Source organism: Lissotriton vulgaris, chromosome 2_1 (assembly GCF_964263255.1).
Source record: "Lissotriton vulgaris chromosome 2_1, aLisVul1.2, whole genome shotgun sequence".
NCBI lineage: Eukaryota > Metazoa > Chordata > Amphibia > Caudata > Salamandridae > Lissotriton > Lissotriton vulgaris.
Genome location: NC_141687.1, coordinates 394,047,317 through 394,072,790, shown reverse-complemented (window position 1 = coordinate 394,072,790; position 25,474 = coordinate 394,047,317). Strand labels below are relative to the sequence as shown.

Sequence of the window (25,474 nt, the reverse complement as noted above, 5' to 3'; positions counted from 1 at the left end):
TCTGCAGAGGTCAACTCATGCTTCTAAAGCAAAGGCATCCTACAGTCTTGGTGCCCTAGATGGTAAATACATATAGCATAAAGCCTTTGTGGTTAAAACTGCCAAGGCTGATGGAGGCTAGGGAGGCGGGCTAGAGGGTGCACAGCAAGATGGCTGTGCCTTAGTGCAGCTCCGCCGGCTGAACTCTCTATCCGACAATTATCCTGCTCCCATCATGCCATCCTTCGCCATTTACCTATTTATTTGAAACGTTTTGCATAGCACTGGCTAGACTCGGAGGTATCAGAGCGCTTTACATGAGGTAGGCCTTTGTTTCAGAACATTATTACATAGTTACTGGAGCATCGCATAACATAGAAAAGGAAACAGTATAACAAGGTTACATGTGTTACTAAGCACAGCATAGCATAACAGAAAAAAACTGGCAAGGGGGAAAGTACTCCAGGGGACACAGAAAAGTCAGGGTGAAAGAGTAAACAAACTGGTTGGAGAAGGAGTCATGGGATGCCAAGGTACCGTGGTCAAAATCCGTAAGGCAGTTGAGGCGAACAACAGTGCCCAAGTCCGGAGACAGAGCATAGCGTAACAAAGACACATGTCCTACGGGGAATAGAAAGTAAGGGGGGGGGGGGGAGAAAAAGGTGTAAGGAATAAGGTTCAGGCATACCAGCAAGGGGGAGAGTATTTAAGGGAACAAAACAGTCAATGTGTAAGACAAACAGATCGACTGGGGACAGGCAATCTCAACTTTCAGTAACTTGGTGACTTAGTAAGATTTGAGAAGAGTGTATGAGATTTAATGGGGGATCGACTTGAGGTAGAGGTCCGAATGTGGGGAGACGAAGAAAATTGTCCCCACTGTCCGGCTGGGTAGGTGACAGCCGAGGGGGTAAACCAGAGCCTATCTCCTCTCTAGCTGTCTAGGCAGCTCCACCGGGCATCGGCCATGTTGCTCGGTCTCCATGATCAGGATAATAATCACGGTTTCTCTGAAAATTTCAAGTTCAAAAAGCGGGAGTTTGAGAGACGAGAACCGCATTAAAAACTAACCTGAGGTGTGTATAAGGGTCTAAGGTGGAGTGGATTCCAGGGGATTAGAGCCAAAAGGCAATCCCTGTCCGGGGAGCTCCAGGCCAGAGCTCATATCTGTCGGCCATTTTGCCTTGCAAATGGAATGATTGCCTTGCCTAGGTATGATTGCCCCAGAGTCTCTGAATGCCTGGGCCCTCTTCACAAACTCCCAAGTCGTTTCAGAGAGCTCTGCTAGTGTCCCTCTTGCATCGGGGCCCCCCTTGGGTCAAACGGTACTGAGAAAGTTACAGGTAGTGCAGAACTCTGCAGCACGCCTTCTCTGCCAAGTTCCCATACAGGCTTCCATCTCGCCTTATCTTCGTGACCGCCACTGGCTACGAATCGATCAAAGAATTCAATTTAAAACTTTGTGTTACATCTTTAAAATCAAACAAGGGGTTGCACCACCGTATCTGCAAGAGGTCATCCATCCCTACATTCCTTCTCGTCCCCTGCGCTCTACAGCTCATGGGGACTTTGTTATCCCCAGATTCAAATGAACAAGAATGGGAGGTTGCTCCTTCTCTTGTCTCGGCCCCAAAATCTGGAATTCTCATCCTGTGTTTTTTAAAAATGACTCGTCTTATCTGAGCTCTCAAAGAAATCTTAAAACTTGTCTTTTTTAGCAGTAAATGTGCTTTTAACCACTCGCTTTCTAGCAACTTGTGTGCTAGGCGCCGGGAAACCCTTTTTGGGTATCTGCGCGTATTACAAATTAAATTTAATAATAATAATGTGCAACCCCCGCGTGGGGTGTATCATCTGCCTGATGCCCCCCCCCCTCCCCTTTGGACTCCCTTGTGTCTATATTTGCTGAGCTTCAGGTCCTTCTAGCCCTTAGGGTTGCGTACATACACTGCCCCTCTGTGCACGAAAGCCTTGGTGCGTCTTTTGGCATAGCTGCGCGATCCCCATGGGGCCCACTCCTGTGCCTGTGTACAGATCACCGTTTGTTCAAAAAGGGCAAATAGGAAAGCTGCCACCCGTCTCACGGTCGATGCAGGGGGCACGCTGGCGAGGGAGGTCCGCACCAGCCCCAGGACACCGGGCAGAGCGGGACGATCCTTCCCTCCACGCAGCTCCCTCCCCATTACCTCACTCAAGCACTGATATGCTCTCGGCAGCCAGCTGCGTCACAGCTCGCTAAACGGGGAGGCACCCAGTGCTGTGGTCGGGTCGGCTGAACGTCCTGCTCCAGCTCCACAAGATAGCGGCTGCAGCTATTTCAAGGGCCAGAGACTCAACCACCACGATCAGCTCACCACCTACGCTCTCAAGCTGGACCGCATAAGGGACTTCCATGACCCCACACAATGCGCCACAGCTGAAGTTAATTCCCCTCAGATGTTCCACCCCACGTCAGGTAATCAAATCTCATCAAAATTGTCACCCCAGGTGCAGTTACAGGATAGATTAATGGTGGATCGAGTCTTGACCAGTGGAGCTCGCTCCAGGAACGGCCATGCCGCTTAGGCTTGCCCCAGAACTGCACCCTTGGGGCGAAGCCAACCTGACACCCAGAGCGCAGCGAAGGTAAATTCAGAGAGTTGCTGGGCGCAGAAAATAGCGATCCAACCTCTCTGTCTGATCGGGCCCGTGTACATCATGGCGGCTGCATTGCAGCCCTTACATGGTGCCTCTGTGTGGCATGGGCGAAGGGACAGACTGGACCACCGAAACCATTGAGACGCTTTCTCCGGCTGCGGAGTCCCCGGTTTGGTGGCTGGAGTGCTGAGCTACTTGCCTATATCTACAGCGGTGCCCTCAGGACTGCGCGTAGGCCCTGGGTGAGAGTAGCGATTCCTGCTACGTGTAATCGAGGGCGGGCACTGGCATCTGCAGGCTGCGCGCCACCCTTGCTGGTGTCAGATCTGTGGAGTTGACTGTGACTTGCTGCCCTGGCTATGACTGCGGTGAGCGACCACCCCTGGGGGCTGCATAATAGCAGGCCGGACCGGGCTCCCTAGCTGGAACTGCCCTGAAGGAGGGAGTTTAGAGGGGGTTGCGCGACGCCTGGAGGCGTCGCGCTTTGTCCCTGCGGAGCCTAATTGCTGAAGATGATGTTACTGGAGGCCTAGCTGGGTGACTACCAGTAGGCGGATAACCTGCTCACCCCACACACCACATCACATATGTGCGATACGAGGACATCTGCAGAAGCCCATGCCCTGACGCTCCAATACTTCCCACATATCTGCAGATCCTGTTGGGTGGGAGTGTGAACTAGTGGTGAAGATGAGTCTTCGGCCCGCTCGCTCTACTCTATGTGATATTGGTGGAACATACTGTACAAGTGATGACTGTGTACCACCTTTCTAATTCGAGTGGCGCATCCAGGGGGCGTGGGGCCGGTACGGCATTCCTGCCCCTGTGCTACTCTGTGGACACTACTCTGGCGGGCATAGGAGTAATTGGGACATAGTTCAAGTTTGGGGCTTGTACTGCGTCCCCACTACAACCATTGGTGGTTACTTGACTTTCTGGGGAGCACTGAACACTGGAGCAGAGAGTACCAATTTGCGAGTGGATCACATTTGGATTGCGGGCTGAGCTAGACACCCTGTTCTTGCTGAGACAAAACCAAACCACCTCTCAATTTTGAAGGTCGATAATAGAGTAAGGGGCAGCGGGAGGCCACATCTGACTCTGAACTGGACGCCCCAGAAGAGAGCACCACCTCCTTGGAATCCACACTGTTGGTCATGCAGAGCAGCCTGCAATCTATTGACGGTAAAATTGATACTCTCAATCTTAGAATCAACCATATGTCTGCTAAGTTGGACAAACAGGGCGCTAAACTGGGCAAAGCAGAAAAACTAATCTCAAACGCTAAGGATGGCCTGAGCGGGGTTACCACCAAGACACTTGACATGGAGAAGGTACTCACAGTAATCCAAGCGAAGAACGAGGATTTAGAAGCTCGGTCCCGCCGTAATACCATCAAGATCATGGGTCTGCCGGAATCAACCAACACAGGCAAGATGGAGCTGTATGTTGAGGACCTGATTCGCGACATCTTTGGATCTGAGCACCTGTGTACAATGCCTGAATTACTGGGATGCGATCCTGAGAAAGTCCAGAGAGAAAGGTGCAATATCTCATCAAGGCAACAATTTGACCTTTTTTCCGGATTTCACGGCGACGGTCCAGGCGGCCAGGTGGGAATTTTAGTCTGTCAAGATTGCAGAGAAAGTGCTGTATGCCATGTTGTACCCTACCAGGTTGCGCATAGGTACAGAGGATAAAGCCAGGATCTACACCAATCCCAAAGCTGCCATGGAATACGCACAGACGCTCAAGCGCCCTCGGCAAGAGCAATCCAAAGCTCCGGAGGACAAGGAAGACTGACGATATGACTGGCTGTTCAACCGACCGCGCTGTTCGGAGTTTGGCAGGCCTACTGGTGGAAGCATCTTCACATTGAGGCCTGTATAAGTACTTATATGCCAGTAATTAGCTATTTGATCACCACCACACTACTGTTCACTTCCATGTATATGATGGGAGAACTTGTCACTAGTTCTTTTGCTGGCATAACCGCAGATGCAACTAACTACCAAAACAGTGTTGGCTGGGTCTATTGCAGAGCGTTCCAACACACTAAGCACTGCATACGTACCTCCATGTCTACACCTGGCTGCCTGCATGATATTATAATGTTGGTTGCCTTTGTGATTACTGGAATACATGGGCCGGATACTTTTTTGACTGAAAACGCATGGCTTATTGTAATATTACTCTGCTGCGTATATAAACCACCTCCCTTCACATGTGGGAGGCTGATTGCGCTCTAGTGACCCCCTATGGGTGTACCCCGCATATGTCTTCTGTGCATGTTTTTGCAAGGAGTTGTTTTACTCTTCTCAGGGGATGGCTTTGGCATGTTGGGGTTGCTGAAGTGGGAAGGGGGTAGGGTTGCATACAGGGAACTGTTGCAATTGACATGTGTGAAGCATGTACTAGATGATTCCAACATAGGCAGAGTTCTTGGGATGTTCTGTTGTTGGGGAGGATGTTTAGTGGGATTGGAGTATGACTTTAGCGTGTTGGGGTTGCTGAAATGGGCGGCGGGTGGGTGGGTAAGGGAGCGTTCACATCAAGTATGGTAATCTGCTTACATGATGTCTTTGGTCTATTATCTAGGCTTGCTGGGTGGGTGGAAATGTGCCATTATAATGACAATGTTCTGCTGATATGAGTTGTACAACAAAGTTTTTAACATGGAACGTACGCGGGCTCAAAAATCCCAAAAAGATTAGATCTGTTTTAGCTTATTTGGACAGGATTAATGTACCCATCGCTTTCCTACAGGAAACGCATCTTACCAAACGGACTGAAAATAATGTGGGGGCAAAATGGGCTGCGGTGAGAGTCGTAGCCTCATATGCCTTGTATGCCCATGGGTTGCTGATGTTAGTAAAAAAAAAAAAAGGACTCCATTCTCTTTGATCCAATCAGAAACAGACGAACAGGGCAGAGTGGCGATGGTTTGGGGTAGACTGGGGGGCACGTTAGTGTTGCTGGTAAACTTTTATGGGCCCATTGTAGGTGACCCTATGTTTTTTAGTGATGTGTGGAGATGAATCTCCTTGTTTCCTCCTGCGTCCCTGATTTGGGCCAGAGATTTGAATTTGTGCATTGACGTGGAGATGGACAGATCGCAGTTTGTGGATGGGAGGGGGATACAAGCATCACAGGTACTATCCGAAGTTATGCATGCTGAGGGACTGCAGGATATTCAGAGACTTCGTAACCCTACTGAGCACGAGAGCAGTTTCATCTCCTCAGTACATGGCTCATAGTCCAGACTGGACTACTGGGTAACATCAGAGGAGGTATGTACCTGGGTAGTCAAGATCGCCAGCCTGCCAAAAACACTTTCGGACCATTCCCCTATATCCATGGACCTTAAAGGTCCCCAATTGTGTGAGACCCCCATTTCACTGGCGACCGCAGCAGTCTTCTCTCACAGAGCCGGTCTTTCGTGCAACCATAGGGACAACGATCAAGAACTTTTTTGTTGAGAATGAGGGATCTGTTGAGAGTGTGGGACCTTATGGGAAGCTTTAAAGTGACAATAAGAGGGGAGTGTATAGGAGCCCAAGCCGGGGTCTTGAAAGATCTTTGTCGAAGAATGCAAATGTTGGCTGCACAAATCACAACACTGGAGAGGGAATATGAGAGGGGGCCTGAATCAGAAATACTCGCCAAAATAAGAAATCTAGTAACTGAGTATAATCAAACAGTCGATCAGGAGCTCCTGCATTGCTCTAGACGCTGGCAGGCACAATACTATGTGGAGGGCGGTAGGCCGAGTCGTTCCCTTGCCACAAAAATTGCCATGCCCAGAGAACAAGCAAACGTTATTGAGATGCTGGGTGGAGAGGGAGGTATGCGATATTCCAACTCTGATATTAGCAAGATCTTTCTGGATTTTTACTCTGTTTTGTATGGGGACAGGCCAATTGTCAGGGAGGAGGAGATTGCAGGATATTTGGATGACATAGCTCTTGAGTGGCTGTTGGTTGGACAGAGGGAGTATCTTGCGCAACCTTTTGATATTGATGACTTGAAGGAAGCTATAATGTCACTACCCACTTGCAAAGCATCTGGCCGTGACGGGCTACCAAGTGAGTTTTATAGGGCTTATATCAAAGAGATTGTGCCAAGACTCTTGAATGTGTATGCAGAAGCGTATGACAGTGGGATACTGCCCCCACCCTGAACGAGGCTCTAATAGTCACCCTACTGAAACCGGAAAAGGAAGCCAATCAATGTGAGTCATATAGGCGTCTATCATTAATCAATATTGATGCCAAATTTTTAGCTAAGATAATTGCGAACAGGCTGAAACCATTAGTCCCAAAACTGGTCTTTCCAGATCAGTCCGGTCTCGTCCCCAAATGATCCACTGCTCATAACCTGCGAACGCTCTTTGCAGTGCTTCATTATTTCAAGTCGGATTTTCAGGTGGTTGCAGTGTTACTTGACGTGGAGAAAGCCTAATACTCGCTGAGGTGAGGATATATGTTCACATTGCTGAGGAGGATGGGCATGCCACCCTTTTCTATTAAATGGATAAGCCTGATATACACCGAGCCTATGGCCAGACTCCGGGTCAATAGGTGGATCTCGGATGCCTTTCCAATTAGGAGGGGAACTCGTCAAGGTTGCCCCTTATCCCCAATGCTGATTTCCCTGGTGCTTGAGCCACTGGCCTGTAAAATTCGCCAAATGCATGAGCATGCCGCACTAAGGTTTAATCAGCGGCCGCTCTATGCGGACGACATGATGCTGTACATTCGAGAACCTGAGACATCTCTACAAGCCCTGCTTCACGAATATGTGGCATTCAAGCGCTACTCTGGCCTTGGTATTAACTGGGCAAAATCCACTGTGTTTCCACAACTGGCACCAGGGAAGTGGCACTAGACTTTCTGTTGTTATGGTCTCCTACCCGGTGAAATGTCGAGACATATAGGTTCACAGAGATCCTGATGTAGTATTAAATATGAACTATGGGCGGGCTGTTACTAAAATCTCAGATCAGGTCATGAGGTGGACTCACCTCCCCCTCTTGCTTGCAGACAGAAATGCAATAGTGAAAATGACCATTTTACCTAAGCTTCTGTACCTGACTCTGTCAGTCCCTCCAATACTTGTTTGCTGTCCTTGGTGTGGGCAGGGAAAAAACCACCATGCACTTTGAATGTGCTAACGCAACCGTTCGAAAAAGGTGGAATTGAAGTGCCTGACCTCCGCCTCTGTTATTTATGTGCGCAAGGGCAATATGCGCACTACTGGTTTTTCCCCTCAAAGTTTCTTCCACATACCGCTGTAGAGGCTGACGCTGCACTCCAGAGCTACCAATAGCGCCGCACCCAGACATATCAGCGCTAAGAGTATTGCAGAATGCGAGGGTAACAAGGATAGGAGACATGTACCACAAAGTCCTTGGCTGAATTTCAGGCTGGCAAGGAATACAACACCATGTTGGGGTTCACCTTTTTAAGAGTGCACCAAGCCAAGCGATAAAATCCATCTATCCAGGGTTCCCTGCAGAACCAACGGCTCTTAAAGAGCTACAAGTTGTGCTGATTGGGGTGGAAAGTAGAGGGTTAATTACCAGGCTCTATAATGTCTCTCAGAAAGAGAATGAGTGAATAGACCCTCCCTCGCTAATGAAATGGAACACTGTGCTTACATCACTATTGACTTTGGAGGGTTGGGAGTCTTATTGTGAATCGACTCGACGATTGACAGAAAATTGCAATCTCTCTATTATTTACTTCAAGTATCTGCATTAGTTGTATTATACCCCTAGCCAACTCAAGAAATTCGGGCTAAGAGCAGAGGCAAGATGTATACCATGTGGGCAGAAAGAAGCAGATTCTTTAATTTGGCATGGGCTTGCCCCATAATTATTGTTTTTGGAGCAAAGTTGTGGAGGTATTATCAGATATAACTGCAGAACTAATCACACGTACTCCTGAAGTGTGCCTGCTTGGCTTGCTGAATCAGTTTAAACCTTGCAATAGGCGATTAGTTGCTATCTCAACTTTATTCGCCAAGCGCGCAGTAGCAATGCATTGGGGCGCTGGGTCAGCCCCAACACTTCGGAAGTGGATCCGTGACTTGGTATATTCCAAAGAACTAATGAGCATATATGCAGAAGAGTTACCCATAGCCTCAAGACCAAAAGACTTTTGGGCGCCGCTGTCTGTGTTTCTGCTACAAAACCCTGACCTGCAGACGACTTAAAATGTACACCTTTAGATATGCATATAAATCTGCCATGGTCCACTACATACGCACTGCTGTAGGTATAATATAAATTGTGTATTTATGAGATACGCTATACTTGCTGTTTTTCGGGAGTTTGATGGGTGGGGAGGTGGATGGTTGGCTTATTACATGCAAAAAAGTGTTTGCACCATTACTGATCGATATACAATTGTAGAGATGTTCCATGACTCGTTGTATGCTATGTTGCAACTTATCAAAAATAAACTTTTAAAAAACTGCCTAGCAGATTTCTATTGGGCTAGGACTTGCTTTATTTCTCTTGAATAGCCATCCAAATAAGACGACAAAGTCAAGGCAGACTATTGTCTGCTTGTGTTCTAGAAATATGTATGACTAATCTGTAGGATGGGTGCGTTTGGCAATCATTTACCGCTAGGCAGGAGATGGTCCTATTTTGTTTCACCAAGCGGTGGCCAATTTGTGAGGGTTGGTCTGATGGAGCCATAGATGCAATAATGTCAAAAATATTGTCCTTGTTACAGATGCAGTGATGAAAGGGTTATGTGATGAAATATACATAATTGGAAATCGATGCATAACACTTCCTCAGTGAACACATTTTGCTGCTTCCTCTGTAATAATAAAATTAATTTAGGTTGGAGCGGCAGTCCTTTAGGGGGCAGAACTTTGGGGGCCTAGTAATCTTACAAAGTTGACGGTAGCACAAAACAAACTTCTCCGCAACATTACTGGCTTACCAATGTCAACCCCTCTGCTACCTCTACACTATGATCTGGGATTCCATAGCTTTGAGGATATGGCCAGGTACAGATCAGTTGCCTACTAGAGGAGGTTATGGGTAACCCCAGAACTCTCCCAGTACGCCCAAGGCTTCCTTGAGGTTAGAACCTTGGACACAAGTCACAAAATAGTATGGATGAAAGAGGTAAAAACAATCTACAGGGCTATGGGATTATCTCAATTGTGGGATGACCCTGTAAGTAACGTTTTCCCACCCAAAAAAATACTTCGAGATCTGTATTGGAGCATGGTTGAGGTTAAGTGCTTTGGAGGCTGTATTGATCGATCTTTTACTAATGACTTCCTAGAACTCAAGCATGCACCGGCCCTAGAACCCTATTGGGATTGGATTACCGTTCCAGGGGACACTACCACTAAATGCCCTAACCGAAAAATAGTACAAGAACCAAACTTCAAGGTGCCCCTTTTGCTCTGATCATAAGGAAAATATCGGACATGTGTTGTTTGCTTGCCCTGAATATAGCGGCCCTAGACGCTCATGGCTAAAACCGATCTGCGCCCAGTTGGGCTTAAAATTTGCAAATGAGGCTGTTAGGATCTTAAGAACTGATACTTCCCAGCCTGTTATAGCCATGTCGAAATTTCTCCACTGGATGTGGATAATTCAGGCTCGCAAAACGAGCCAGGAGTAATCCTAGGGATAGCTGTCATATGCTGCTATTTAAATTTGTACATTGTATTTAGTAAGTGACATACTATGCATACTGCATTAAGTAACTGATATATTTTGCACTGATGAATTTCGTTTTTTATAACTCTTTTAATCTTTTTATATTTAAATTTAAATTGTGTAATTATGTAAATAGGATGAGCTAGGTTGATATATCCTTTTTTAGACTAGATTGAAACGATTCATTGTGGATCTTGTATTTTTGTGGGGTGTGGAGGGTAACAAAAACAACTTTTAATTGTAAAATGTCTTTTTATGATTGAAAAATATCGAATAAGGACTACTTTTGATTTGATTTGAATAAAATTAATTTGGGTTCTGTACCCAGGTGTAAGCAACATGATCTGTGGTCTAGTTATCAGCGTACCTTGCGATGAAGATAGAGCTGTGTCACCAGTGATTCCTCTACCATTCCCATTTCTTTCAACTTTAATGCCTACAGCCTAGCTGGTACACCATGGAAAAAGAGAATACTCAAGCCTTGTTTGAAAAAGCCTCACTTTTGACGCTGAGGATGAAGCAAATTACACCTTGTTTCACTTCCCTGAACCTTAGTACTTTTTGGACTTCTCCCAAGTAGGATTCATGCCAGGAAGAGGGAAAAAGACTGCCTTGGGGGCAGTTTTAAATGAATTAGGGATGAGCCTTGAGGTGTCGGGCACCCATTCCAGTGCTTTTGGACCTTTCAATGACCTTTTATACAATACATTGTTCCATTCTTATTGTCTGTGTTAATGCTTTGTGAATTGAGCCTTTTCCTGCTTCTACTCCTTTCTGTCGGCAATTGCAAGTCCTTTTCTCTTCGCCCTTATTGTTCAAAAGATTTCCTATTGGAATGCTGTGTTATTTGGGGGTCCTCTCTCGTTTATTTTGTTTAAGTTTCAGTAGATTGTTATTCAGTTTTACAGCATAAAGCTGGACATTACCTTCTACGGAGTAACATTAGAAAAGAAAACCAATTAACCTTCCCCTCATTCCCCCATCAATTCCAATTGCCCCTGCCCAGGCCTCACCATTTAGAGTGCCTCCCTCCGATATTAGTCAGTATTTCCCCCTCTTGTGACTATCTATTTTGCTGCCCTAATGGGCACCTGTACTGACCCATGTAGCAGGGGACATATGTACATCAGAGGTTTTTAAGAAATGTAGTATACATAGTTTTTCAGGCATTATAGTTGTTGTTGTTTATTATTGTTGTTGTTTCGAACTATAAAAGTTCTTTTTCACGATATAGTGAGTCCGTTTTCAGTGTTACTTTTATATAGTGCAATGTGAAAAACCAAAGAGGTGCATTCTGGTAATTGTATTTTCAAGGGTATCAGCTTAATTTCAGTTTTAAATCAAAGTCTTTCAATTTATAATTCCTGTTTCGCATTTCACACATGTTATTATTGATTTGTATTGGTCTGTGAGTGTATGTATGAAGGATTTACATCCGATCATAGTGATATTTTGTCAGACTATACAGTTCTTTTTACAATTGACCCATAAATCTAATAGAGTTCTTTGGTTTCTTTTTGTCACCCTAACAAAAGGACATAATAAGTTATCTTCAGATGGGAATGAAAAGCAGTGCATATTTTGCTCTGCATAATCCTTCTCTTGAAAGGTATCTTCAATACAGTAGTAAGCTATTCTGATAGATACATCTGCCGTGTGGATTCCTCCCCTTGTGAATATCCCCCTTGCGTCAGCAACATTCGGAAATTCTTTTGTAGCCTTGCGCCGACGTGGACTCGGACGTCATAGAGACACAACATCGCTCGCGACTCCGCTGAGGTCACCGACGCCTACAATAGGCCCACGCCGGCGTGATGACATCAGTTCCCTTTTTTCCGCGTCGTCGACGCTAACGGTTTCGGGTTACTCTGTAGCTTCTAGTATCTTTAATACTTTGTTTCCTCGATTCTCCATTCTCTGACCTTTTTGCTCGGTTGTCATGTCGACAAAGAAGGCAGGGTTTAAGCCTTGTAGAGAATGTGGGAAGATGATGTCCGTTACGGACCCTCACCAAGACTGCATATGGTGTTTGAGTTCGGATCACGACATTGAAGGGTGTTCATCGTGCCAGAAGATGAATCCGAAGGCTCTTCGAGAGAGGGAATCAAAGCTTCTTGTGGCCAAGCTTAAGGCGAGTAAGGTTAGAAAATCTTCGAAGCACTCGAGGAGATCGAAGTCGAGATCCAGGTCGAGGTCTCGTGAGGCATCGGCCTCGAAGTCTTCATCTGATCACGCTTCCGGTTCTCGAAAAAAGCATAAGAAAAGGAGGCATGAATCCCGTCATCATTCAGGGGATAAGTCTGGTTCAAGATCGAAATCTCCCAGGAGGATGAAGTCGAAAGTGATTCCTCTGCAAGTGTCGGATCAAGAAGGTGAGGCTTCGCCTTCGGAGTCAGTGGTCCATTCTCCGACTCCGGTTCCGGATCCGACTCCGGCTCCGTCTCCGGCTCGATCTCCGGCTCCGGTTGACGCCGATGGTGTTCCTGTTGAGGGAGAGTCTTCGAATCCTGTTGAGGAAACAGATTCAAACCTACCTCGAGGTCATCCTGAGCATCCACCATTCCCGACACCAGGTCAGGACCCTTCTGCGTTTTTAAACGCGATGTATGGTGTTTTCTCGAGATCATGGTTCCCCTCTGGTGCGCCTTCAGGTCCCATGGGTCCTATGGCCTTTAATTTGGGTGTTCCTCACTCATATGCTCCGGCACCATTCATGCCGTATATGCCAACCCCGACTCCGCTGTGGCAGTACCAAGCTCCACCAGGGTCGACGCCGGTATCGAAGCCGGCCCGCCCGAAGTCGATGACTCCGGCTCCGACGTCACCGGCTCCTAGCAAGTCTATGGAACCTCCTTCCAAGCCCTCGGATTCGGTTCCGAAGTCGGCTCCGGCGCCGTCAGATTCGGCGTTGGATTCGGCTGCACTTCGAGTTAAATTCAGGTCTCGAAGAGAAGCTCAACAACTGCTTGATGAACAGAGGATTGATGAGTCTTCTTCTGACATGGAGGAAGGTGAGCTGGATGGAGGTAGTTTTGACGACCTGGCAGAGGCAAGTGGTCTCGAATTTTCCCCGGAATGGTCTTTGCCTTCGGGATCTGATGCACCCTCCAGGGATGTTCAACCGTATCATGTAGTCATGAAGAAGGCAGCTGGACTTTTGGGTTTGTCTTTGCCTACTGTCGAATTTAAGTCTAATTTTCTGACTGAGGTTCTTCATTCTCCAAATTCGGCAGTGGAGCCTTTACTACCATTTAATGATGCCTTAAAGGATCCCATTATGGAGGTATGGAAAAAGCCTTTTTCTGCTCCTGCAGTTTCCAAAAGTGTGGCTAGGAGATATAGGGTGGCTCCTGAGGACCCTGCATTCTTGTCATCACACCCGTCTCCTGAGAGTTTGGTGATTCAGGCCGCATGTTCTAAAAAGTCAGTTGGGGCTTTTCCGCAGGTGCCTGGCGACAAAGAGGCCAAGAAACAGGACCAAATTGCGAAAAAGACTTTTTCTTCGGCTAGTATGGCACTGAAATCTTCTAATGCCACTTGCCTTATGGGAAGATATATTCATGCTCTTATGGACTCTATGCGTTCATTAATCCCTAAGGTTCCTGAGGATAGCAGAAAAGACTTTGAGGAAGCCTTGTCTGACTCACAAGCGGCTGCCCGTCAAGTCATCCAAAGCGGGCTTGATACTACGGATTCAGTGGCAAGGATCATGGGCACAGCGGTTGCCACGAGGCGTTCAGCCTGGTTGAAGTCATCTGATTTTTCAGCTGATGTACAGTCTGCTTTATTGGATTTGCCTTTCGATGGTGAGGGGCTCTTTGGAAGGAAAGCAGATGCGGCCTTGGAGAGATTCAAGGACAGCAGGGCAACGGCTAGATCTCTTGGCCTTCAGATCAGAGGTTCTACGACCAGGAAATTTAGAGGGTTTGGCCGCTCTTCCTTTAGTTCATATAGACAAGGTCAGCAGCAGCAACAACAGCAGCAGCAGCAGAATACCTTGTATAGATCATACAGGGGAAAGCAGAGAGCACGTCCTCGAGGGCGTCTGCCCAATTCCTCCTCCACCTCCTCCAACCCTCCAGCCACAGAAAAGCAGCCCTAGATCCGCCATTCAGGATCATGTAGGCCCAGTGGGGGGCCGGCTTACCCACTTTCTACGAGATTGTGAATCGGTTACATCAGATCTTTGGGTTCTCAATCTCGTAGAAAATGGGTATGCCCTTCCCTTTCGGGAATTCCCTCCCAATTACCCTCCTTGCCAAGGGTATTGCTCAGAGGAACATCTGTTTCTCCTTCAGGAGGAAGTCCAAACTCTATTGAGGAAAGGTGCGATAGAGGTGGTCCCAGAGCGGGAAAGGGGTCAGGGATGCTACTCCCGGTATTTCCTGATTCCCAAGAAGGATGGCAGGCTTTGTCCAATCCTGGATCTCAGGATCTTGAATTTTTTTCTGAAGCAGGAGAAATTCAAGATGCTCACCCTTGCTCAGGTTCTTCAGGCTCTGCTGGAAGAAGACTGGATGTGTTGCTCGACTTGCAGGATGCGTATTTCCACATCCCCATCCTGAAGTCGCACAGGAAGTATCTCCGTTTTACGGTGGGATCGCAGCACTATCAGTTTGCGGTCCTTCCGTTTGGACTTACTACTGCGCCTCGAGTCTTCACCAAGGTGATGGCAGTGGTGGCGGCGCATCTCAGAAGATCGGGGATTCCTGTATTCCCCTATCTGGACGACTGGCTGATCAAAGTGGAGTCGTTGGAGATTGTGCTTCATCATCTGCAGGAGACAACCCAGTTGTTGTACAGGTTAGGTTTTTCGATAAATGTACCCAAATCTCACCTGGTGCCCTCCCAGCGCAACCTGTTCATTGGTGCTGTACTGGACACAACTGTATGTCGTGCATTCCCTCCTCCTCAAAGGATTCGCGACATACAGGAAATGATCCCTTTATTTTACAATGGAGCGGTTGTTCCGGTCCTGAAGGTCCTTCGCCTGCTCGGTCTGATGGCTTCTTGCATTCTCCTGGTCAACCATGCACGCTGGCACATGAGGGCACTCCAGTGGTGCCTCCGCAGGCAGTGGTTTCAGCACAACGGAGATCTCAGGGAGTCAGTGAAGATCTCCAGAGAAACTGCAGCGGATCTGTCTTGGTGGGGCGTGGAAGGCAACCTGTCTCAGGGGAAGCCCTTTCATCTGCCTCCTCCGGTGGCCACGGTGATAACGGATGCGTCCACTCTAGGGTGGGGTGCTCATCTGGGGGATCTGGAGGTCAAGGGTCTTTGGTCTCCAGAGGAAAGGTTGTTTCACATCAACCTTCTAGAATTGCGGGCGATTCGTTTAGCGCTCAAGGTCTTCCTCCCTTCCCTTCGCGGTCAGTCGGTTCAAGTCCTGACGGACAACACGACCGCGATGTGGTACATCAACAAACAGGGAGGAGTGGGATCGCAGTGTCTCTGCAGAGAGGCACTGCGTCTCTGGTCCTGGGTTCAGGACCATCAGATTTGTTTGATGGCAAATCATCTGGCCGGGGTTCTGAACGTTCGAGCAGACGGTCTCAGTCGGCAGTTCTCTGCCCATCACGAGTGGAGGCTTCACCCGGAGGTGGTTCACAACCTCTTTCAGATGTGGGGGACTCCTCGGGTGGACCTGTTTGCTACTTGCGAGAATGCTCACTGCCCGTCATTCTGCAGTCTCCAGTATCCAATGCAAGGAGCCTTGGGGGACGCGTTTCAGTTGAGTTGGGGAAATCAACTCCTTTATGCGTTTCCTCCCATACCCTTGATTCCTCGGGTTCTGAGGAAGATTCGCCAAGACCGGGCCCAAGTTATATTGGTCGCCCCGGATTGGCCAAGAAGGGTGTGGTACTCAGATCTTCTCCACCTCTCCTCTCACCGGCCGCTCCGTCTCCCTCTCAGGGCAGACCTCCTCTCTCAGATGGAGGGGCAGGTTCTACACCCCCACCTCCAGACATTACACCGTCATGCCTGGAGATTGAGCGGGGCAACCTGAATTCCCTTTCCCTCCGCCTGACGTTGTGGATGTCATCTTATCCGCCGGGCGTGACTCCACTAAGTCCATCTATTCTTATAGATGGTCGAAATTTGTCGAGTGGTGTAGGGAGAAGTCTATTGACCCTGTGAGAGCCCATTTGTCTGATGTTCTCCAGTTTGCCCTTTCTCTGGCGCAACAGGGGCTTGCTGTTGCTACTGTGAAGGGCTACCTTTCGGCGCTGTCGGCATTTCTCTGCTTGCCTGACCAGCCGTCTCTTTTTAAATCTCCCGTGGTTTTGAGATTTTTGAAGGGCCTCACAAATAAGTTCCCTCCTTCACCTTTTATTGTGCCTCAGTGGGACTTAAATCTTGTTTTGTCCTTTTTGATGGGTGCTCCATTTGAGCCTCTTCACAAATGTCCCATGAGGCTTCTTACTTTTAAAACAGTCTTCCTCGTTGCAATAACCCCGGCAAGGAGGGTAAGTGAGCTTCAAGCTCTGAGTTCTAAGGCCCCATTCCTGACCATTCATGCTGATCGAATGGTTCTCAGGACCAGGGCTGCTTTTCTGCCTAAGGTGGTGACTCCCTTCCATTTGGGTCAGTCCATTACCCTACCTTCCTTTTATCCTCCCCCTCACCCTTCTAAGGAGGACGAGAGACTGCACCGTCTGGACCCTAAGAGGGCGGTTTCCTTTTACTTGGACAGATCCAAGGATTTTCGTTTGGAGGACCAGCTCTTCGTTGGGTTTGCTGGTTGCAGGAAGGGAAAGGCGGTCCATAAAAGAACCCTATCAAGATGGATCGTTCTCTGCATTAAGATCTGCTACTCTTTGGCCGGTAAGGAGCCACCAGAGGGTATAAGGGCTCATTCTACAAGAGCTAAGTTTTCGACCTCAGCGTTGGCTAGAGGTGTACCTGTTGAGGATATTTGTAGGGCGGCAACTTGGTCTTCCCTCCACACTTTCACGAAGCATTACTGCTTGGATTCCGAGGTGAGGAGGGACGGTCACTTTGCTCGCTCTGTCCTTCAGAATTTTCTGGTTTAGAAGAGTGGACTCCCTCCTCCGGGAGTGGGGACTGCTGTGGGACTCTATTCACAAGGTGAGGAATCCACACGGCAGATGTATCTATCAGAAGAACAAGTTACTTACCTTCGGTAACGCTTTTTCTGGTAGATACAATATCTGCCTGTGGATTCCTCACTGACCCACCCTCCTCCCTGTTGTCCACTCTTCTATGCCAGAGTTATTGTACTGTAATGTATAATTATTTTGATGTCAAGGAAATGTTTCAATTGCTTTCCTGCATTTGCTTTGCACTGTGTGTTTTGCCTTGACTATTGTGTACTGTGTATACTTTGTATATATCTACTGTCATTGGTCCGTCCGTGTGCCTCGATGGCACGGAAAAAAGGGCAGAACTGATGTCATCACACCGGCGTGGGCCTATTGTAGGCGTCGGTGACGTCAGCGGAGTCGCGAGCGATGTCGTGTCTCTATGACGTCCGAGTCTACGTCGGCGCGAGGCTACAAAAGAATTTCCGAATGTTGCTGACGCAAGGGGGATATTCACAAGGTGAGGAATCCACAGGCAGATATTGTATCTACCAGAAAAAGCGTTACCGAAGGTAAGTAACTTGTTCTTTAGAATTAGATCAGCACCGGGACACCCCGTTGGGGTAGCTGAGCACTTTACAAAAGACACAAAATAAATACCAAAGGATGATTGTTAGCTACGAGATGGGTTGGAGAGGTGACTGACCAGCTTAGTCATCTTTCCAATTGAAGCCAAAAAGTCAAATCGTATGTAAAGAAGGGCTATGCCTGAGGAAAAGATCCACCCATTTCCCAAAATTAATTATCCTTCCTGAGCTTTCTATCGCAGTCTTAAGTTTTTTTTTCTCCCTTTTCTCTCTTCATAGGACGTTTCCAAGCTGCTGATCGCTCAGAGTTGAATAAACCTACAGAGAACATTGATGTTTTCATGGATGTAAAATCTTCATGGACCACCAGGGATGTTGCTCTCAAAGTCCATAGGGGATTCAGGTAAGTACATGAGTCTGAAAAGGTAACTTTAACGACCCCAATGAGTGTCATGTTTCACAATATTGATATCTACATTTGTGCAATTAAGTGAAGACATGTAATTTAGCTGAAAGGCAGAGGCTCCCCAACCTTGGCAGCTCACTGAGAAAAGAGTTGTAAACATTTGGAATTGATGCTGGCTTGGCTAAGAACGTGGGTCATGATGCTAAAGGTATTTCTGTACCTAAATAAGATAAAGCTGTCTCTCTGTGAGGAACAGGCCTAATCTGGAAATAAAAACATATAGTTTTCTGTAGGTGTAATTTTCTTTCCTTCTATTCAGTTGATATACCCAACGTTTTGCACATCATATCAGTCGTATTGCAGTCCTTCGGTCTCCTTTCCTTTTATCTAGTTGAATTTTCATCTTCCTCCTAATATCTGCTTATGGTATGTTATTTGCTCTTATAATATGCTTCTTGCTTCACAGGGTCAGGTTTCGAGGATGAGCTTCTTCATAAATCCTTTAAACATAACGCAGATCGACACCTTATTCAAAATAGCTTTCTGTGTTGTAAATGTCTGTCTGTTTTTCTCTCTTCCTTTAATTTCAAATTTTCTGAAAACTATCTTTTATTGTCACTTCAATTCTCCCTAGTAACACAATCGAAAGAGTTTTTTCAGTTGCCGACACAATTGAAAGGGTTTTTTCAATGTTCTCTGCTCGCTGTAGTCCCCAATCAGCCAACAGTGTTTGATATGGTTGATTGCAATTATCTCTTATATGCTCCTTCATTTATTAATATTTTCGACTCTCTACTTTTGTAGTTTTTGTTTATAGGCGATTTGGTAAAAATATATTTGTTAGAATTTTTTGCTGGCATTCCGTGTTTGCAAGGTACCGGATATACCCTTTTATGAGGTGGAGGTCCCTTTGAAACACTTTCCTGTTTATTCTTTTATCCCTCTCTTGTATGCTCATCCTTCCCCCTTGACGCTATCCATATTTGAGTCAGTTTTGTGATTGAGCCACTGAACTTCACCACCTTATTCCTCTGGTGTCTCCTATTGCGATTTATGTGACTGGATATCCGTCTCTCATCTTCCCTGCCCTGTTTGTGATATTGTCCTTTCTACTCTTGCCCTCATCCTCTACTGTGCCCTTTCCTGTATCAACTAAACCACGCAATTGTGCCCTCATTTTCAAGTATTCTTAATTCTCTTCCTCATCCATCTCTTCTTTCTCTCACCCTACTAGCTCTCAATGTTAGATTTGTGAAAATCATCCTCTGCTTACTATTCAAGCTTTTAATGCATTAATCCTTACTCTGATTTATTGAAAGCCTTGGCTGCTGTTCTTCCATTCCTACAAGTCTCTAATCTTTTATGCGGTCACCGATTGCAATAGCACTGCAGAACTTTCCTTCCTTGACCACTTCTTATTCTTACGAAAAATCACCTCCTCTCTGTCTTGTAGCCTGGGATTAGTTCCTTTAATTATAACGGTTATTTCCTTTGATTATAAGGCTTGTTTACATTTTGTATTGCTTTAATAAATAACCTTTGTAATCTTGTCTGGAAGGTATACCATTTTTGAATTCTTGAGTGCAGTGTTTTATCAGATATGGTTTCAGAATGAAATGAAACACGTTTTTTTGCATTTGTGTTTGTATCTAAAATGGCCGTCATCTGAACTTTCAAATGTTTACAAATAAGAACCATAGTTTTAATACAGCTTCATAGTCAATTGCTTTCCTCATTTAAGGGGCTTTAGACAATCTAAATTGAAGTTGTGAAAGTGATAGTCCTAACTGGAAAGGCACATTAAGCTCGTGTGTTTTACAGCTTAATGCAGTAGGACTAAGACCTAACTGCTTCTGTTCCCTTCAGGGTTATTGGCCTATATGCGAATGGCTTCCTCGCTGGATATGCTGTGTGGAACATTATTGTGATCTATGTGCTGGCTGGTACTGCGTTTTCAAGCCTCCCAACTCTGTTACAGTTTTACAAGACCTTGGCGTATCCTGCTCAATCCTTGCTTTATCTCCTTCTGGCATTAAGCACTGTCTCAGCCTTTGACAGGTAAGATGTATGTTCTGTTCTGTGGGCATGATGTGAAAAAGAAACATAGTTTGAGCGTGACAAATGTATGCAATAAATGTATAAGCCCACTTATTATTTGTGGCTTCTGGCAAAGTGACTTGCCTGCTGTGGTTATTTCTATGTTTTTAAGAAAAAGGGGAGGAATATAATTTTAACTCCATATTAAAAAGGAATTGGTGAGCTGAATCTAGGGATGCACAATTTGTTTGGGTGGGTATGTTATGTTAGGGGTTTTGTAAAGCGCAAAGAGCTGCCCCAGCAAAGAGGCGCCCCGGCGCTGCTAGATCAAAGAGACAGGTACTCGAGGTTAGTCAGATACAGACAACAGCCTATGATGATGAGAAAAGGAAAGTTTTAATGGCTTTCCGAAAAGCCAACAGGTTCTCTATTCCACGAATGTGGGCCGGCAGGGAGTTCCATAGTGTAGCCGCCAACACCCGGAAGGAGCGACCTCCCATGCGGCCTAGTTTGGTTCGTGGTACATTCACCAGGTGTTGTCCCAACGAGCGTAAGCTACACCGGGGAACACACCAGGTCAACAATGGGCGCAGTAAGACCGGTCTCCCGGTTTTAAGGATCTTAAACGCCATGACGAGGGCTTTAAATTTAATCCGAGAAGCAATCGGGAGCCAATGCAGTCTTCCAATTGTAGCTCTGACAGGGCATCTACGAGGGAGCCCAATCAGAGTTCTCGCTGCCAGGTTTTGAACCCGTTGGAGTCGCAGGACCTCAGCTTTGTTAGCACCCAGAAGCAGTACGCTGGCATAGTCCAAACAAGAGATAATCATGGCTTGAACAATCAGCTGACGTACTGTTGGCTCAAAATACTTCAGGATAGGTTTTAGGCCTCTCAGCAGGCCCACACAGGTAGCTGCCACTCTTTGTGTGGGTCTGAAAGCTAAGTGAGGAGTCCATCTACACTCCCAAGTTCTTAACTAGGGGCTTTGGTATTGGCATCGTGCCCAGCGAAGCCGGCCACCAATGCTCATTCCAGAGGGCAGTGTTTTTCCCTATAAGCAAAACCTCTGTTTTGGTAGCATTGAGCTGTAGACAATTGTCTGCCATCCACTGGGCGACAGCTGCCATACCATCTCTAAACCTAGTAGCTGATGTAGATGGCCCTTCAGCTAGGGTGATGACCAGCTGGGTATCATCCGCGTATGACACCAGCTCTACGTCCCACTCTTTTGCCACAACTGCCAGAGGTTGCACATACAGATTGAACAAAGATGGACTGAGTGCAGAGCCTTGCGGAACCCTCTGGCTAATGTAAGGCGGTGCTGAAACCCGAAAAGATCTCTCCTCTAGGAAAGACCGGAACCACTCTAAGGCAGATCCCGTAATCCCTACCGCCTCCAGCTGGTGCAGAAGAATGTCATGTGAGACCGTGTCAAAGGCAGTGCTGAGATCTAACAGGATCAGCGCTGCACTCTGACCGATGATGTCCTTGATATCTTGATATATCAAATAGACAGAGCTAATTGAGGAACTCCTAGTGAAATCCGATTGGTTCTGAACGAGTTTTTGACACCTTGTCTAATTCATATCACCCATTCACCTGCCTCTGCTTATTCTGCCCCCGCTTCATTGCTTTAACTTTACTACGAGGGAAGAATGTGCACTTGTGTTCTCTGTACAGTCCAGATCATGGTTTAACACAACATCAACCCATCATGACAACTGTTTTTTTGTTTTAAATGTTAATATATTATGTGAATGCACACACATCTAACTTAAAAGGCTCTTTGTGAAGATAGAGTAGGATGTAGAGCTCGGCCAAAGCATAAGACTGTTCACCTCTTGTAAAGCAGTTTCCCTGTTGTAGAAATATGAAATACCTACTGGAGGCTTATGCTCGACATGACAGTGATGTAGTTAGACGTGGTTGAGAGCTATAAACTCTTTCCACCAACAGGGCCACACTACTTCGTGCAACAAGTAGCCACGTTCTGTGTTGCAAAACATTTACAAATATGCTGTCTCAAAGTAGAGCAATCCAAGTCACCTTGGATGTAAAAAGAGACTGATTACATCTCTGAGGTTCTATAGTCCCTGTCTAATTTTCTAGTCAGAAGATATTATAGGCTAGAGTTTTTGCCTTTGTGGGAACACTGTACATCAATTCCTGATTATTATGCATCCATTTTTGTAAGGGCCTGTGAATCACATTATTTAAATTTGATAGACTGACATGATATGTGGCTCCTCCGTTTCCAAAGCCCTGAACGATACAAATGATGGGCAAGATGCATCTGGTTAATTGTAAACTGGTCTCAGTCTTATAATTAATTGCTTTGTCTGCGTAGTTTGTTATGTATTGGTTTTGGCGCGATCATAAATGTTACTTTTTACAACACACTGTTACATTTATATGGATGTTTAATGCAATATTTTGAAAGCCCTGCAGCTATCTAACAGTGTGAGATATTATATAAGAAATTAGAACAAAGAAGTATGATTCTAACTGGCTTCACGTTCATAAATTAAGGTATTTTTCTTTGCTTTATTCCTAGAATTAACTTGGCCAAGTCGTCTGAATCAGTAAGAGGATTTCTCACCCTGGATCCTACAGCTGTGGCCTCACTGTGTAGGTTTACTATGTTATAGTATGGTAGCAAATGTGACATATCACACATTTAATTTGTATGACAGATGATGCTAAGCCCCCCAAGTTCAACATTCTTTCTTCTGAAACATGACCTAGTATCCAACTATAGTACATTAAAGCAAGTTAAACGTTGCGTGGTGCTGTGGGATTTCCTGCTCAATGTGATCCTTGAAAATATAAACAACCTCCCTACCTTTGCCCACCAAACTATCAGTCGCATTTGTCAACAAAAGCTATTCTGCTATTCTGCTCCTACAGCTCTCCTTGCATAAGGGCCTAGTCACAAAGCCATTTGTACTTTTTTAATCCGTTTTGCGAGCGCTCAACATGGCTCTTTTTACTTCTTCCAGGCATTGATAATTGGTGATCTAGAAGTTGTAAAACCATAACCATTGTATGCCGGAAGTTTGGAAAATTAATAGAAAATTAAATGCAACGGGTGGGAAATGGGCAGTACATGCCCTCGTTTAGCTTGAAAATTGATGAACACGTGAGTTTGTTGGCTTTTAAAAACTCCTATCTAGCACCTTCTTTTTCAAAAACAATCAGACCTGTACTCCAGCAAAAGGTTAGAGTAACCCCCTCAGCTGGATGTGAAGGGGAATGGATCACCCAAAAGCGTGGTGGTCGAGGGGGTGAAAGGGGTGCAAGGAAATGGTTTTCCTGATGGAGGAAAAAAAGATATATTGGCACACTAGGCTGCTTTTCAGCAGGGCATAATTGTACACTGGCTACAATTACAATTTGTCCTCAGCAGGCCTGTTTGGGCAAATTTATTATACTTAAATCCATGATGTTTCATTCTAGGTAGGATGTTTGTCCTAGAACTCCAGAGTATTCTTTTTAAAATGGTCTCCATAATCTTCCTAAAATGGGAGGAAGGCCTGCTAGTTCAGAGTTGTCACTCTGAGTTTGTTCACAACTTCTATGTTGGGACAATGTCTGCTAAACATTAGATACTTCAAAAATAAAGCACAACAGTCTTGCGAGAACCGCACATTGTATCTTAAGAGCTCTGAGTGAATTCCAGCTGTCAAATTAACTTTCATTCACCTCACACTTTGAATTAATTTTCTTCTCACTACCCAATATCTTAAGACATCATTGTTATCAATACTTTATAAAAAAGAAGAAAAGGCATTGCTGTGTAAATTTGTGTAAATCTGTTAAGAAAAACTCATTGGGAATTTCTGCTCTTTTTGCATTGCCTGTAGGTTGTATATAAATAAGTAACTTTGCTGATCACTTGAAATATAATTTACACAAAAGCCTTTGTCAAAGTAATTTATAAAACAGTATGGCATTGTCAAGTTAGCTTAATTATTGCTAATTAATTTGCACAGTTCTGCATCTTTGTTATGCCAAGTGCATCACTTCATTCCCTTCATATGCATTATGGATCAGTATTACCTGCTCCCTTTACGTGTATTTAGATTTTATAAATGTGCTGCTTAAGGTCCAATAAGCAAAATGACTTTCAGATTCTGGGTGCTGAAGTAAAAGTGTTATACAGCCTTTCCAATGGTAAGCATGTCCATCATTTTTTTTTTTAATGTATGCAACTTTTTTTTATGTATACATAATAGTCATGTATGTATGTATGTATAAATATGGCGCACACCTAGCCAAAAGACAGCAGAGTGGAGTGCATGGTCAAAAACGAGCATAAATTCATCGAGTAGAGGAAGCTGGGTTGTGGATGGATAATGATGTAGTGTTCTTGACACTATTGACTAGTTTCTGGTATTCAGCCAAATGCGACAAGATGCTGTTCAGTTTAGTTGTAATTAAGTAATTGATGGCAATTTTGTGTATTCCATTCTGACTTTTGTTCTTTTGTCTTTCTTTAGTGTACTTTGTTGCGCTTGTCCTGACGTTGAGCTTGCAGATGACCAGTGATCGCATCAACTTATACACACCCCCATCACAGAATGGCAGCCTCTGGTAGGATGGCAGAAACTCTTTTCTCTTACCTTCATACCATCTGCTCATTTCCTTGTACAGACTCATTCTTTCCCCCACAGTAATCCTCAAAACCACAGAAGCCGATTCAGCTGGCAGGAGAAGTTCTAGACTGATTCAGGAATGACAAATACTGAGGGAAAACTATGGTTCCTGTTTGTTTTCCCACTCACCTTTCACCTATAAACAGTCAAAACATGCAGGTGATAACAGGCTTGTAAATGGAGAGAAAATGTGAGAATGTTTGCCAAAACAGCATTTCCATGTATTGGTGCCAATTTGTCTTGGGAGCCTACGTCTTGGGCCATTGTTCTTGCATCATGGAATTCATATACTTGCAATATCCGTTCTTCTGTGTACAGGGATATGACAGTGTGGGACTCCCACAAAGAGTTCGAATGGGTCAACATTGCCTTTAGTCTGCGTTAGAGTCATACTTAGAAATGTTTTAAATAGCTGCAGAGGCCATTGACACAGTGT

General features: G+C 45.7%; 1 protein-coding gene across 2 annotated transcripts in view; it reads left to right on the top strand.

The window, feature by feature from the left end:
• TMEM237 (transmembrane protein 237) overlaps positions 1-25,474 on the top strand; it is a 205,692-nt gene that overhangs the window by 145,900 nt on the left and 34,318 nt on the right. For both annotated transcript variants that reach the window (XM_086955257.1, XM_086955256.1), the window contains 4 exons: positions 18,219-18,342; positions 20,212-20,403; positions 22,938-23,011; positions 24,883-24,976. In XM_086955257.1, coding sequence (XP_086811383.1) covers positions 18,281-18,342; positions 20,212-20,403; positions 22,938-23,011; positions 24,883-24,976 — 422 coding nt within the window. In that variant the 5' untranslated portion in view covers positions 18,219-18,280. The remainder of the gene's footprint in view (positions 1-18,218; positions 18,343-20,211; positions 20,404-22,937; positions 23,012-24,882; positions 24,977-25,474) is intronic.